Genomic DNA, 13866 nt, shown 5'->3' with positions numbered 1-13866 from the left:
TAGTTGAGAAGTTCGTGTATCTAGGTAGCTACGTAAGTGGTGGTGGTGGCGTGAGTGATGAGATTGATGCACGTATAATGGATGCCAGAGCGGCTTATGCCGATATGAGCCACCTTTGGCGCCTTCGTGATGTTAGTCTGGCTGTAAAAGGTCGGATCTACAACGCGTCGGTGAGAGCAGTTTTACTCTATGCTTGTGGAGCCTGGCCTCTCCGAGTTGAGGATGTTAGACGACTCTCTGTGTTCGATCATCGTTGTCTCCGAAGGATTGCTGACATACAGTGGCAATACCATGTTAGTAATGCAGATGTTCGGCATCGTGTGTTTGGGCGCAGAGACGATAATTCAATTGGTGTCACCATCTTGAAACACCGACTTCGGTGGCTTGGACATGTTTTACGAATGTCGTCCCAAAGAATTCCACGTCGTGCATTATTTGCCGACTCTGAGACTGGTTGGAAAAAGCGGAGAGGAGGTCAGTGTATGACATGGTGTCGTGGTATGAAAGAAAGCTGTAAAGGGCTAGCTTCTGTCGGTCCTTCACGACTCCCTGGCCGGGGTCCGAGAGATGGTACAACACAGTGGCTAGAGACGTTATCAGATATGGCTCAGAATAGAAGCCAGTGGAAAGCCTGCTGTAACCTTCTTTTACTTTCCTCATAAAGAATGACTATAACTTTCTTAACTAAGAGTTCTTCTGGTTGTACATTTCAGTTCCCCCCATCATTACTCTTCTCTTTCTTTTCCTTCTTTTATATATACACATCTTCTTCCTTCTCCTCCCATTCTCATTATTTGTGTGGCGCATACGTATCCGGTGACCTTTGTACCAATATATATGCGATTAAATAAATAATAAATAAAACTGTTTAGTAACATAGTGAATCATGTTATTTTTCTCGTTTTGAAAACTACAAAGACTATATCTTTGTTACTTCATATATTCCAGGAAAGCTGATAACATGTTAAGAACTACAGATTGATCTTAGTAATACATATATATATATATATATATATATATATATATATTTATTTATAGTGACCATTCATTACTTATAGAATTCAACCGAATCAAAGGTTAAATAATTATCATAGATGATAAGTGTTTTATTGATCGAAGTTGGCAACCATGCTGCTTACTTTTGAATTCGTTTGTAAATAGAAAACGAGACTCTGAAGCTGATTCACCATTCAATCCTGTGTCAAAACTGAAATAATTTCCACTAATTAAAGACTTAGTTCTGTTCTTTCACTAGATCTGTTTGACTGAATAATCATAATTGTAGGGTGTTATAAGAAAGTAAGAAATATAAAACTGATCAGGCATGAATAAACCTGATAATTTCTATCAATGGTTTACAAGTCCTAATGATTACAATGAAACGAGTGTTCGTCAAAAATTATTGTTTCACTGTTTTACTGTTGGATTTATGGAAGTTTTCCCATTTGTGCTGAAATTAATAACTGATCAAGGTTACGTAATCGTTTAGAATGTGTAAGTGTTGGACAGCTATTTTGTCCCAACATGAGGACTTCTCCACAGTGCACATCCACGACTATATCACCTTATTTAGTAATCACTTCATTGGGCATTTATCTATTATAATTCACTAGTAAGTATATTTTATTGTTTTGTACATAATAAATATATCATGAAAAATAAATAAGTAAATATATTTTCCATAATTTTTTTTACTTTTCATATTAACAATCAACAAGGTTTTTTTCATAAAAATTATAAATTGATACTAAATTCGACTATATAGATTTCTATTTTTATCTTCGTAAAAATATACAATTGTTCATCTACAGCTGAATAAATAATAGAAAATCTATGTAAACAGAATGAAAGTAAGAAACTGACAAATAAATAAAAAAAGGTGATAAGATGACGAGAATCAAGTATGTTTGTTTCTTTCCTTAGACAAATTACTGTTTATTTTATAATCTATAACATTTGGAGAAGTAAAAACTTTAGTTTGATTTTCATAACAGGAATATATATTGGTTAAATGATGTTGAACATTTTTGTAGTAAGTATTTTAAATAAGAAAAACACGACTAGATGAAATCAGTCGTATGATCAGTGTTCCGTATTAGGTAAAAATAATCACCAAAATGTAAATTTGTTCAGACAATAATTTGTTTTACAAAGATTAGTTGGAATGTGACTACAGCTAAACACCCAAGGGACTTCTCAGTAATACGAACTCATAAAACCGGTAGTGTAATGAACAAAACACTGGTTGGGGACAATCGAATGTATTTAAGCAAAGATTACAGACTATCTCAATAAATTCTGATTACCAAACAATGAACAGTCAATTTGCAAATTAACAACCAATTGTTTCAATCTTCACTGTTTCTTCTCTTATTCCATTGCTCATGCATTTTCCAGACGTTTGCGTTTCATTTCAGTTCTTTCCTCATCAGTCTTCTGCCAAAATACATTCTATGTCGGACTCACACCATATACTACTTATATAGATATAAGTAGACCACACCACAGTAGCAGTTAAAATACGGATATCTAAACTTTTGGACTAATGATGCTCTACATCTCTTACATCAGTTCACTTATGATTTTCAGTGAATAGCATACACTGTCACTAGTAATACTTGTCTCATTCCCAACATGCATGAACTTTACCAATCATGCAGTTTTGTTATTTCTTCTCAAAGTTGATCAAAAGAGATCATAGGGAAACTCAGTGTTTGGTTTCACTGATATTGACAGTGATATTGAATGGTCTTTCATTAAAATCATCAACCGAACTAATTCAGACCAACATTGAAAACCTGGAAGTAATAGACGACCATTTCGTTCTGGTATCGGAATGCTCAGCACTGCACATCCGTAACTCCACACATGGGAATCGAACGCAGGTCCACTGACCTGACATCCAGCTGTATTAATGTCTAATTTAAATAGAAATAACGCAATATTGTAAGCTGACTATCATTTGTTCACAACTCAGTAGCCTAAAGGTATCGTGCTTTTCACCTCAGAGTGTTAAGCTTAATCTTGTATTTAGTCACGTGCTGTGGATTGTTTGATGTCAGAATTTACCGCTGTTTGATAGAGAATCAGTGGTCTAGAGGTTAGGCGTTCACTCGCGAGACCGAAGCTCATAGATTCGATTCCGGCGTGTAGGATTGCGGATGCACATCGATGAGGCGCCCGGTTCTAGGACAGAACGACCGTCCAGTGCTTCCCGGTTTTCAGTGACGGTTGATAATGATTGACCATTCTGTGATCTCAATGAAAATAACTGATTAACGTGAGCCATATTTCGAAGTAAAAAGTCAAACCATCCCATTATCTCTATACTTACTTTAACTTAGTGATAGTAGTAGTCTTTATATACTTAAAAATTTAGAAAATCAATGTTTTAGATAAGCAATGCTAAGGCATTTCATTAAAGGATTGACACTTTTTTATCGTTTGTCTTTCTAAGATAAAAATAATTGATGATTATGTCTATTTAAGCATGTATTTTAATTATTATTATTTTATTAATAGGGCCCAAAAAATAGAATCTATGTTGGTGAAATATTATTATTACTAACAGATGATCAACTTTTCTTCTCAGATTTAACTTTGAAAGTGCATTTCAGATGAATATTTATAAGCCTCAAATAACTATGAATATTAACACTATTGTGTGGCTGTTTAATTTACACATCCTTCAGGTGAAGCTATAAAATCAGTTGTTTTAGATTTGACCCGTTATTATTTGTTGTCTTGATTCCCTGATTCATCACTATAATTAAAACGATAACAATTAATCTACTGGGAAACACCACATAAATTTATTGATATGCGAGTAAAAATTATTAATTATTACAAAGCTGTTAGATAGACTGTTTAGAAACATAATTATTGACCTTGATTTTCTCAGATAAATGATACAATATCCGTGGATAATCCTTTAATAATAAGACTGATATAAGCACTTTTGAAAACAGTCTAACCGAAGCTCACTATTATTTTAACAGCCTCGACATGTCAGCGAATGTTTTTTACTGATATCAATATACATGCAGTTAATTATGATGACTTCTCGCTTTTTGCAAACAATCTAAAATTACGAGAATTAATGTATCTGTAAATAAGGTTTGATCTTAATTGGTGAATTTGAGTTAGTTCTTCAAAAGAAAAACCGAAATTATATTCAGATAGAGAAAACTGATGTCTATTTTCATGTTGAAAAAACACGCGCATAGAAAACAACTGGTTGTACGAATTAGAAATTATTATATGCGAAAGTCATATTTGAAATAATCTCAGCGACTGAAATATAAATAATTTCAACGTTTCGTCCAGCAAACTTGTCTGAACTTCATCAGGGTAACAAGCAAAATCATCGATGAAATAAATAGCCTTTAACAATCAAATCAAAGCAAATCTATACTGTACTTATCCAATCATTTTCAGATGTTGACTTTAGTAAATAGGATAAAATAAAACAGTTAAATGTGAAAAATTCACGAATATAAAATGAATAGCTGAATGAATTGTGTGTGTATGGACGTATGCGTCGGATTGAGTTAATATTACCTGTTGAATTTGTTTTTATAAAAATGAAAAAAGGAAAGTGCAAGTTGAAGGCTGAAATATTGTTTCTGAATTATCAGTGTCCATGCAAAATTAGAATCATCAAATACATAGAAAGGGAAATAGGAAGGAATTGAGAATAAAAAGGAATCATAAAGAATGTGAACGCAAATTGATGTATTCAATATATGATTCTCATATTTTACCAAGGTATTCTGTAATTTAGTGTAAATATGCAATCGGTCGTCCCCAAAGGTGTTCTCGTTCATTAAATTACAACTGTATGTAAATTCAGAAACTTGATCAGAAGTGAATTCAAACAATACCAAAATTAACTTAAAATTAGTTAAGGTCAAATTATCAAACAAATAAGTCCCAATAATGATCAACACTTACAAAAACGAGATTTATTTCAGCAATTGTTTAATCGACTAATTTGAGATGAAAACCTTAGGAAGATTCACCATCTTTTCATGAAAACCTCGAGATATATAAATAGCCTATAAGTTGGAATTAATTATTTTGAATTTTGTTTTAATTAAAGGCTTTTTTAACTTCAGTGATTCTAGAAACATTCAAGAACCAATCTTTTAGTAAAAATAAACAAACTTTGATCTTTGGTAATAGCATATCATAATTATTTTTCAATAACATCAAGTCAAACTATTTTTTATCAGTTGGTGTTTTCTAATAATTTAATTAAAATACGAACTAAAGTAGTCAATTGATTTATTAGACGAGGAATATACAAAAGGATTATAAAAAGAAAAAAAACAATACTAACATCATTACAACAAAAATCTAGATAGACAGATTTGTAGTGATTTTGTAATAACCTAACTTTTTAAATTACTAACTTTCATCTGTTATGATATTTCTTACTGTATACAATGTAAGTTGTTTTGATTTTGACAATTATGTACAACTCTTAAACCCATTTAACCTAGATTTCTTTTAGTAGTGTTAATTGACGTAAGACTTAAGTAGAGAGCTTCTCAAACGGTGCCAGTAACCACTTGACTTCAAAATATTAACCTTATTATTGGCGGATATTTCACTTTTGATGTAATCCCTTATTGTTTATGATGTGGTGAGCCAATCAGAAGTAGCAAAAGGTCAACCGATAGCTATTAGAAGTGGCTTGAAAGGTCGAGTGCATTTCATTGGGGTCAATTTTCTAAGGATTAGACTGGTATATACATTTAAATGAGTATTTGTGCATTTCATTCGGTAGTTCAATGCACTTTCTCGCTCAAGAAGTCAGTTGAGGGGTTAGCTCATAGCATGCCGTAGAGCAGTATCAGATTTTGGATACAATCAGTATAACGGACTGATCTCAGTCAACTATAACTATTTCGTCCTGGTATTGGAATCTCTTCCGTAGATTTTGAGGATCAGTATTTGACTCTGGTTTGATTGTACAAAGATTCTATGATCATAAATGTTCCATATAACTTATCTAAATCAAAAATCGAAGTTTATTCAAGCACATTACTCATATAATTAAGACTTGCTTATCAACTACTCAGTCTGAATTCGCCTAGTCAGTTATTAGTTTCAAACTGATTGTACACCTGTTCATTGATTGCATAACGGTTTGAAATAATTTATATGAAATTCCTTTAACGTAAATATTAATTTCTTGGTTATTCGTTGAGATAGTATTTGGTCTTCTTTCATTCTCTTCTAGAAAGAGTATCTTATGCTTGTTGAAAAGTGTATGAATTTCGCATGTGAAATGATGGATCTTTGTCGGGGTACACAAGAAGTTGAAGCAGTTATCTCAGATTTCTTAGAAGATGGAACAAATATCCGTGATCCCCTTGGTCGTTTACGACTTGCTATACGTTTCGAGGAGAAAAAGGTATCATTGTTGGAATTATTAACAAATTGTAACAATCTGAAAATTTCCCGCCTTTTTATATGAAGTTATATATATATATATATATATATATATGGTGATCTATTGTTAACTGTAACATACTCTTAGGTTTTTGCCACATACTGGCAAGCGAAGGTTGCAATTCATAATGTTTGTCATTTAAAATTCATTGAGCTACCACCCAAGTGATTAAGAAGAAGAAAATGCATATTCTGTGCATAAACATTCCAAAAATCTTTTTTATTTACTGTTCTACCTTATCCATATATTTATTTTATGATAGATCGACCGAGATATACATCTTGTCATATATTCCTAGCTTACGCTATCCATCAAAGGAATACAAAGTTTCTAATCTACATATCTTACTAATCACGATCAATATTGACTGGATTTGTTTCACAAATAATCTCACTCTCTGATTGAAAATATGAACTGAATAAAGCTGGACTACGATTAAAGACTAAAGGCACTGGATTGCTGATTCATTCTAGTAGAAGATTCCTCAGCAGTGCGGATCCATGACCCTGCAAGCGGAAATCGAACCCATGAAATTGGTCTCGCACGCGGGCACTTAGCTTCTAGATCACTGTGCTGCCATCAATTGGTGTTAATGTCTAACCTTAATCAATTCACAAAATTGCACGACCATCTTCATTTATGTTCGGTGGGTAACTAAATCATACTCGAAACATTTCAGCCCCACTTATCACTTTTCAAACTATTTTGGAAAATGAAACATTCTTTTAGATAAATTACGTACCAGTATTATTTTCAGCTTTGTGTTTGTGTATTTTAATTTTGAAATTTCTGATTCCAAGTTTTTCAACTTTACTGTAACAGACTTAGGTAACTTTATTGTACTTCAATACACTGTACACTAAGTCAAAATAATATTTTTGTCAGAAGGTATTATACTTCCATTTTTTCCTAAATTTTGCTCAACAATGGCAAAGTTTTTGATGAATAAACTCCTAAACAAAAATCTTTCTCAACTATAGCACAGAACAGGTTGCTTGTTTCAACCAAAGACAAATTTATTGTATAATATCAATATTGATAGTAATAACTGTTTGCAAGAAATTCTTGATTAATGCATTGCTTTACACACTAGATATTGTTAAACTATAAAATATGGAATCAGGTCATCAAATCATAGCTTTTTTAAAGTATCTCATTCCTAGATGAAAATAGAGAATGGAAAAAAATTCCCTATCTACTAGCTGACCTTGCGAAGTAAAAAATAGCTCATCAACTGTAATTTCTCTGACATTCCAACAAAAAGAAGGTTAAGGAGGTTTTTAAACAGATAGTTTATTTATTCTTAATTGAAGTTTTTACGAATATGCTTCCTTATCTGCTTACACAGTAGCAACAATGAAGCTGGAAACAAGTAATGAAATAATAGGTCAAAAGTGAAACCAACCGGTCAGATAATAACAATGGTCACTGTAATAATTATAAAATAAATGTGATCATTTGCCTGATTACTATATATATATATATATATATATATATATATATATATATATATATATATTAGAAACCATATCTTCTATGATTCATTGATTAAAACAATTATCCATACATTGTCTGCTTCATTTTAATTTTATTATTCATTAAATCTTATAAATGTAAATAAATATAAATTCACAGATCTATACTACATTCATTCGAATAAACGTATTTTAAGAAACACTTCTGAATATATAAAAAACAAAGTAAACTGAATATTACTGATCACGAAAAATATTCAAATGTCAACTGACTAATAATCATAAAAGCCAATTAAATTATGAAATTATTTCTATGGAATAATCAAAATATTTTCAAACGTTGTTTTAAGAGAGAAAAAAGAGAACAGCGTATTCATTCCATGTCATTATTGTAAACTATAGCATTTAATAAGAACCCTTTATAAATTAACTAAACTTCAATAAAATGAGGTTCCTTTTAATCAAAAAAGTTAAAAAAATTAATTAAACAATTTAATTTGTTCAATAATTTTAAAATAAAATTTAATCTAATACAAATATAGTTAATATTATTTAAGATTATGAAAAGACATTAATAATAGTTATTCACTACAGCAATATGTCAACCTGTCATAGGATAAACTAGACATATTTCATCAGTATTAGAAATTTTACTTGATAAATCAAGCTTATAAATGTATTATCAATGTATTTATAGTTGTAAAATGAGTCACAGAAACTTACTAAGAACTTATATTTCAAATATTGTGAGAGTTGGTATTCAACTGAGTTCCTATAGTGCTCAAATGTTTGTACCAAATATTAATATATAATAACCAATATTTCTTTTAGTGGTTTTAATGAGATATTATCTATCAAGTTGTATTTTAAGCATTAGTCTGAGAAACTGTATTAACTCTAATAAATGAGATATAATCTATACATTTCAAATATAACGAAAATGAAAAATTAAAATGTGCAACTGCAAAATACAATACGTCTGAATTAAAATACAAGCAATAACTTTTGAGTTAGTAATCAAGTTGAGAATGTATGTGGGTTTCTTCATAATTATTTATTATCAAACTTGTAAGTGGGTTGAAAACTGCTTGAACGCTCATACCAAAGCAGGTCATTTATTTAGAGGGCTATAACCCGAGCACTTCATATAGATGTCCCATTTATAATTCAGTGAAATTAAATCAGAAGGTGCTATCCCATGGTAGCTGGTGATCAATAATAAATTCATACAATATTATATCTCTCAGAATGATAGACCCCTTGTTGAATCGGAGTTCAGGTATGGTGACAGCATTTCACATTTCAAAACATGAGTTTTGGTGGCTTCTAAATGTGTTACAAATATCATCACAGCAATCGCCATGTCGTGAATTTATTCCCGATCCCCTGAGACGGGGTGCCAAAACAAGAATAATTCAGTTTATCACATGTTGCCCAAAGTATAAACTGATGCTTTATAAAACTGGCATCTATCCTTCCACCAACAATCCCTTATTTAGTTTCAAGAGATGGCGTTATTCAATAGCTTGATACTTTATCAAACATGACTCATAACGATAATCAGTTGTTTTCTTGTTGTAGTACTTCTTATATTTCTCATTCCAATGAGATAAACTTCTGTGATCAAAATCTTTCTCAGTTTTTTTGTATAACTCCGCTTCTTCTAATGCAAGTATTTCCCATTTACGCATTTCTAATCATTGATTCTATTGAGTACATTCCTTCTGCTTACTCTGCCTGTCAACAACTTTATTTAACTACTTGTGTGGGGCATATTCGTCTCGATCCTCACATGTATACTACTAATTATGAATTTAAACAGATTGAAATAAACCGTAAATATCCACTTGCTACACTTGCTACACTGTAGGGGAGTTTTAAAGTGGAACGAAATAAGTGTCCCAATTTATGATGAATGAAACCTTATTTCGAACATATTAAAATTAGTAATTACTACTATTAAATAAACAGCTTGGTGTTATCGCTTTTTAATTGATTTGAAAGTAACTGATAAATTGTAATAAACTTTCAGAAAATTTCAATGTAAATTTCTTCGACACATAGACGTTTACCATAAAGTTTACAAAATAGTTACTCAAAAAAAGTAAACGTGAATATTTGTGTTCATTTCTAATAAAAATATAACCTATGTTATTTCATCAATCAACATACATAAAATTAGATACGAAATCAACACTTTATATATGACCAAAATGAATTACTACTGAACAGTAAGTTTTATGCTTTCTGGACTTCTTGTGAATTGAAGGTGTTAAATTCTGTTGACGGATGATAAAATCAACATTGAAATATTTATACAGTTTATTCTCAACCTTCTGAAAGCACTTTAGCATCATTAACTTATTTAGACACGAAGAAAAGATTCCACTGCATGTTACTGAATATTTAATTGTTAACTCGTCACTGGAAAGTAAGTGCATTATTAATGTTAGTAAACAATATGATTAGCAAGATTAACTTTTTAATTTAATTCTACAAAATAAGTTAAACATCATTTAAAACTAAATTTAACTAGATTCAAAATTAGAATAAACAACAAATCATTATTCTTCATAGTTGAAAGCGTGAGTCAATTGAAGCTAGACCACCATGGAAAATCTGAAAGCACTGGACGGCCGTTTTGTCCTATTATTGGACTTCTCAGCAGTGCGCATCCACGAACCCGCTCTCGCGAGATTCGAACCCAGGACCTACCAGTCTCGAGCCGGAGCCCTTAACCGATAGACTACTGAGCCGGTATCCAACGGTGTTAATTTCTAACTTCCGTCCAGTGTTTCCAGGTTTTCCATGGCGGTCTAGCTTCAATTCATTCACGCTTTCAACTATGAAAAATACTAAATCTCCACAAAACCCCTTCCGCTGATTAATAAAATCATTATTCCACAGGCTAGACAGTCTACGATGGTTACAAAAACCTCTAAAGTTATTTTCAAGAAAACAAATCCAACCTATTCAATATTCAATAATAACTGTTTAAATCGTTATATTTAATCAATAGATTTTTTTCTAAATTCAATATCACACCTAATTTGAATTAATCTCTGATTAGTTTCCCTCTTTTTTATAATATCTCAAATATTCTTCCTGTGTCACAAACAAATATATATAGCATATGATGAAATTCAACAGATATGTTACTTCATGTAGATATAGTATAATGAATTAAGAAACATTTATTTAAAGCATAGTTAATGTAATATAATTGGATATCTTATTTTTTCTGCTTGACTAGAACTCAATTTTAATTTATGTAATATATGCATATAAACATATATATTGATTTGCAATTTAAATAAGCATATGTAAGTTTCAATTCTGGATTGCATTGTTGTTATTGCCATCATATGATTAATCATTGACGTTATTTTTCTGACAATTATTTCAAAATAGAGTGAATAAAATTAGCTGCCTAACCCTGTTCCTTCTAGTCGTCCACTAGAACAAAATACTCACTTCTACACATAAACACATATGCAGAAAAAGGAAAAAAACACTTTTCTTTGAAACAAGGATTAAATTTCATTCTATAGATAAATTCGATTGAATTTATCAATGTTCATTAACTGTATATTTACATATCCTGGCCTTTGTTTTACGTTGTTCATGTTTATTCATTAGTTAGCTGACTAATTGGATTATCTGCTTGCTTGTTTGCTTACTACCTCATGACTTGTAAAGTCTATCAAACATAAATCAGGAAACCAATGAGATAAAATTTACTACTGATAATTATACTTTTAGGGACATGATTATAATATGTAAATCTGTCTTGATAGAATTGGAAGTCTAAATCATCAATATAAACAAATGTAGCTCTATGTACGCACATATACATTACCCTGGTATGTATCAATGTTTGTAAGTTTGTCAAAGTGATCACGATAACAGTAATTATTCGGACTGTTTTCACTTCCGTCGAATGTTATTTCAAGACACTTAATTTCATATATATATATATATATATATATACATAACACCTTCATACCACGATTAAAAAAATTTCTCCATCTAAATAGATATATATCTCTATTTTCATACTACAACCGCTACTATTATTTGCATTGTTGTTGGCAATCGTTTAAAGCATAACCTTATTTCGGGAGGAGAAAAGAACGTGTTGAAATAATGAAAGTGAGAGGAAAATAAAGAAATCAGAACAAATAAAATTATGGTTCTTAAGAGTTTCTATTTTTTAAAAACTGAGTCATTCACTCTCTTTGCTTTTCTTTATACATATATATATATTTTCTTTAAAATAGGACGAACTTTATTGAAATTTGCACAAAAGCATTTCATCTCTTGATGAGTTGTCGTTGTTGTTATTGGTGTCGTCGTTGTTGTTTCTGTATTTTGTTATTTCATTATTGGTAAACAAAACTGAAAAGAAAAAAGAAAAAGAATTCGAAACAAACAAATCAATGATAAGAAATGAAAAGTGAATAATTAGGATTTTCGTATATAAATTTATTATCAAAGAAAATTCAGTTATTTTGATAACGTTTAGCAGGATACCACTTAATATGTGTTATAACGTATGGACTCGTAATATATATGAACGTGCAATTAGAGAGGAGTGGATTTTACTGATCGGCGCAATGATGATACTTGAAATCGTACGAGCAGTCTTGGGTGCTATTCGGTCCTTCCTATCTGCCTATCCCAGCCAGTTGACTCCAGAACACAAATAACAGCCTCGGCAATATGAATCATTATTTACAAACACACTGGGTTTTTATACAAACCAAAGTAATCAATAAACTGATTATAACTCAAGAATCGTATGATAATAAGTCAAAGGTCAAAATAAAGCTAATGATAAGAGAAATACGAATATGAATAGTTCAGTTACGTAATAATTGTACAATAGGAAATAGGCATATTACATTGATCCATAAATAGACCTAAAAGTTACCATTCGTAATTCACCGGGGGATATAACACCTCCCCTTTTTGAGAAATCCGGAGTTGATATCCGGATTTTAAATTTCTCGAATTCCTCCTCCCCCACGAAAGACTGTTGGATCCTCATATAGCCAAGTTACTATTAAGGTGACATTATATAGAACATGTTTGTCATATTTAACAGAGAAACCATTAGAACTGACTGGATCATGAGGATCGACGACAATTGATTTGAGGTCACCAGCGTTTGATTCTTGTGAAACAGTTTGCTTGAATTTTTTTGGAACCTCATTGGCAGATAATGAATCATAATCAGTGTCTATGAAAAACGTATTGGATTCTTGATTATCATTTAATGCATCTGACATTTTTCTCCCATTTTTATAGAGTTCAACAGGAACATATGAATCATCAAAATAATATAAATCTGGCAGAAAAATTAGAGAATCTTGATCATTAGATTCATTAGAAACATTTTTCGCATTATGACTAGTTTCATTTGGCACCACTGCATCCACTATACTGCTCGCTTTGTTTCCCGTTTCTTCGTGGGCGGGTACTGCAGCAATTTCATGAGCATTTAGCAAGACATTGTCTTTCTGTAAACAGGTTGATCCACTGTTTGCACGTCCGTTTTCAGGGTTAATAGGACTTGGACCATGTATAGGGCATGTCTCTGAAACAGACAGTACCGGACTACTGGGCTGATCATGTAGGACTGCTACTGCTGCATTTAAATTACTGTTTTTCGCGGATTCATTGAGGCTTTCCTCTGCATATTCATTTGTTCTGCAATCGACTTCCAGTTCTGTACGCAATTTAGAAATCAATGCGTCAACTTCCGTTGCACCCCCAAAGCATGGGTGATTCAGCAGCTTCGCGTGTAACTTGTCAATGAAATCCAACTGACTCTTTTTAAAACGCTGCTCTTGTCTCTGGATTAGCAACTGAAATTGATCGGAAGTTTGCGCCATTTTTTTTTACCCCGTCGCCAGTTGTTATATCGTG

General features: G+C 31.6%; 1 protein-coding gene across 1 annotated transcript in view; it reads left to right on the top strand.

The window, feature by feature from the left end:
- Positions 1-13866, top strand: part of Smp_169150 (transient receptor potential channel,putative) — a gene marked incomplete at both ends in the record, with an annotated part of 100970 nt that overhangs the window by 16637 nt on the left and 70467 nt on the right. Inside the window, one exon of the mRNA XM_018793843.1 lies at positions 6248-6421. Coding sequence (XP_018647121.1) covers positions 6248-6421 — 174 coding nt within the window. The remainder of the gene's footprint in view (positions 1-6247; positions 6422-13866) is intronic.

Source organism: Schistosoma mansoni (assembly GCF_000237925.1).
Source record: "Schistosoma mansoni, WGS project CABG00000000 data, supercontig 0196, strain Puerto Rico, whole genome shotgun sequence".
Lineage (NCBI taxonomy): Eukaryota > Metazoa > Platyhelminthes > Trematoda > Strigeidida > Schistosomatidae > Schistosoma > Schistosoma mansoni.
Note: the sequence above shows the minus strand (reverse complement) of the source record. Positions and strands in the feature narration are given on the sequence as shown.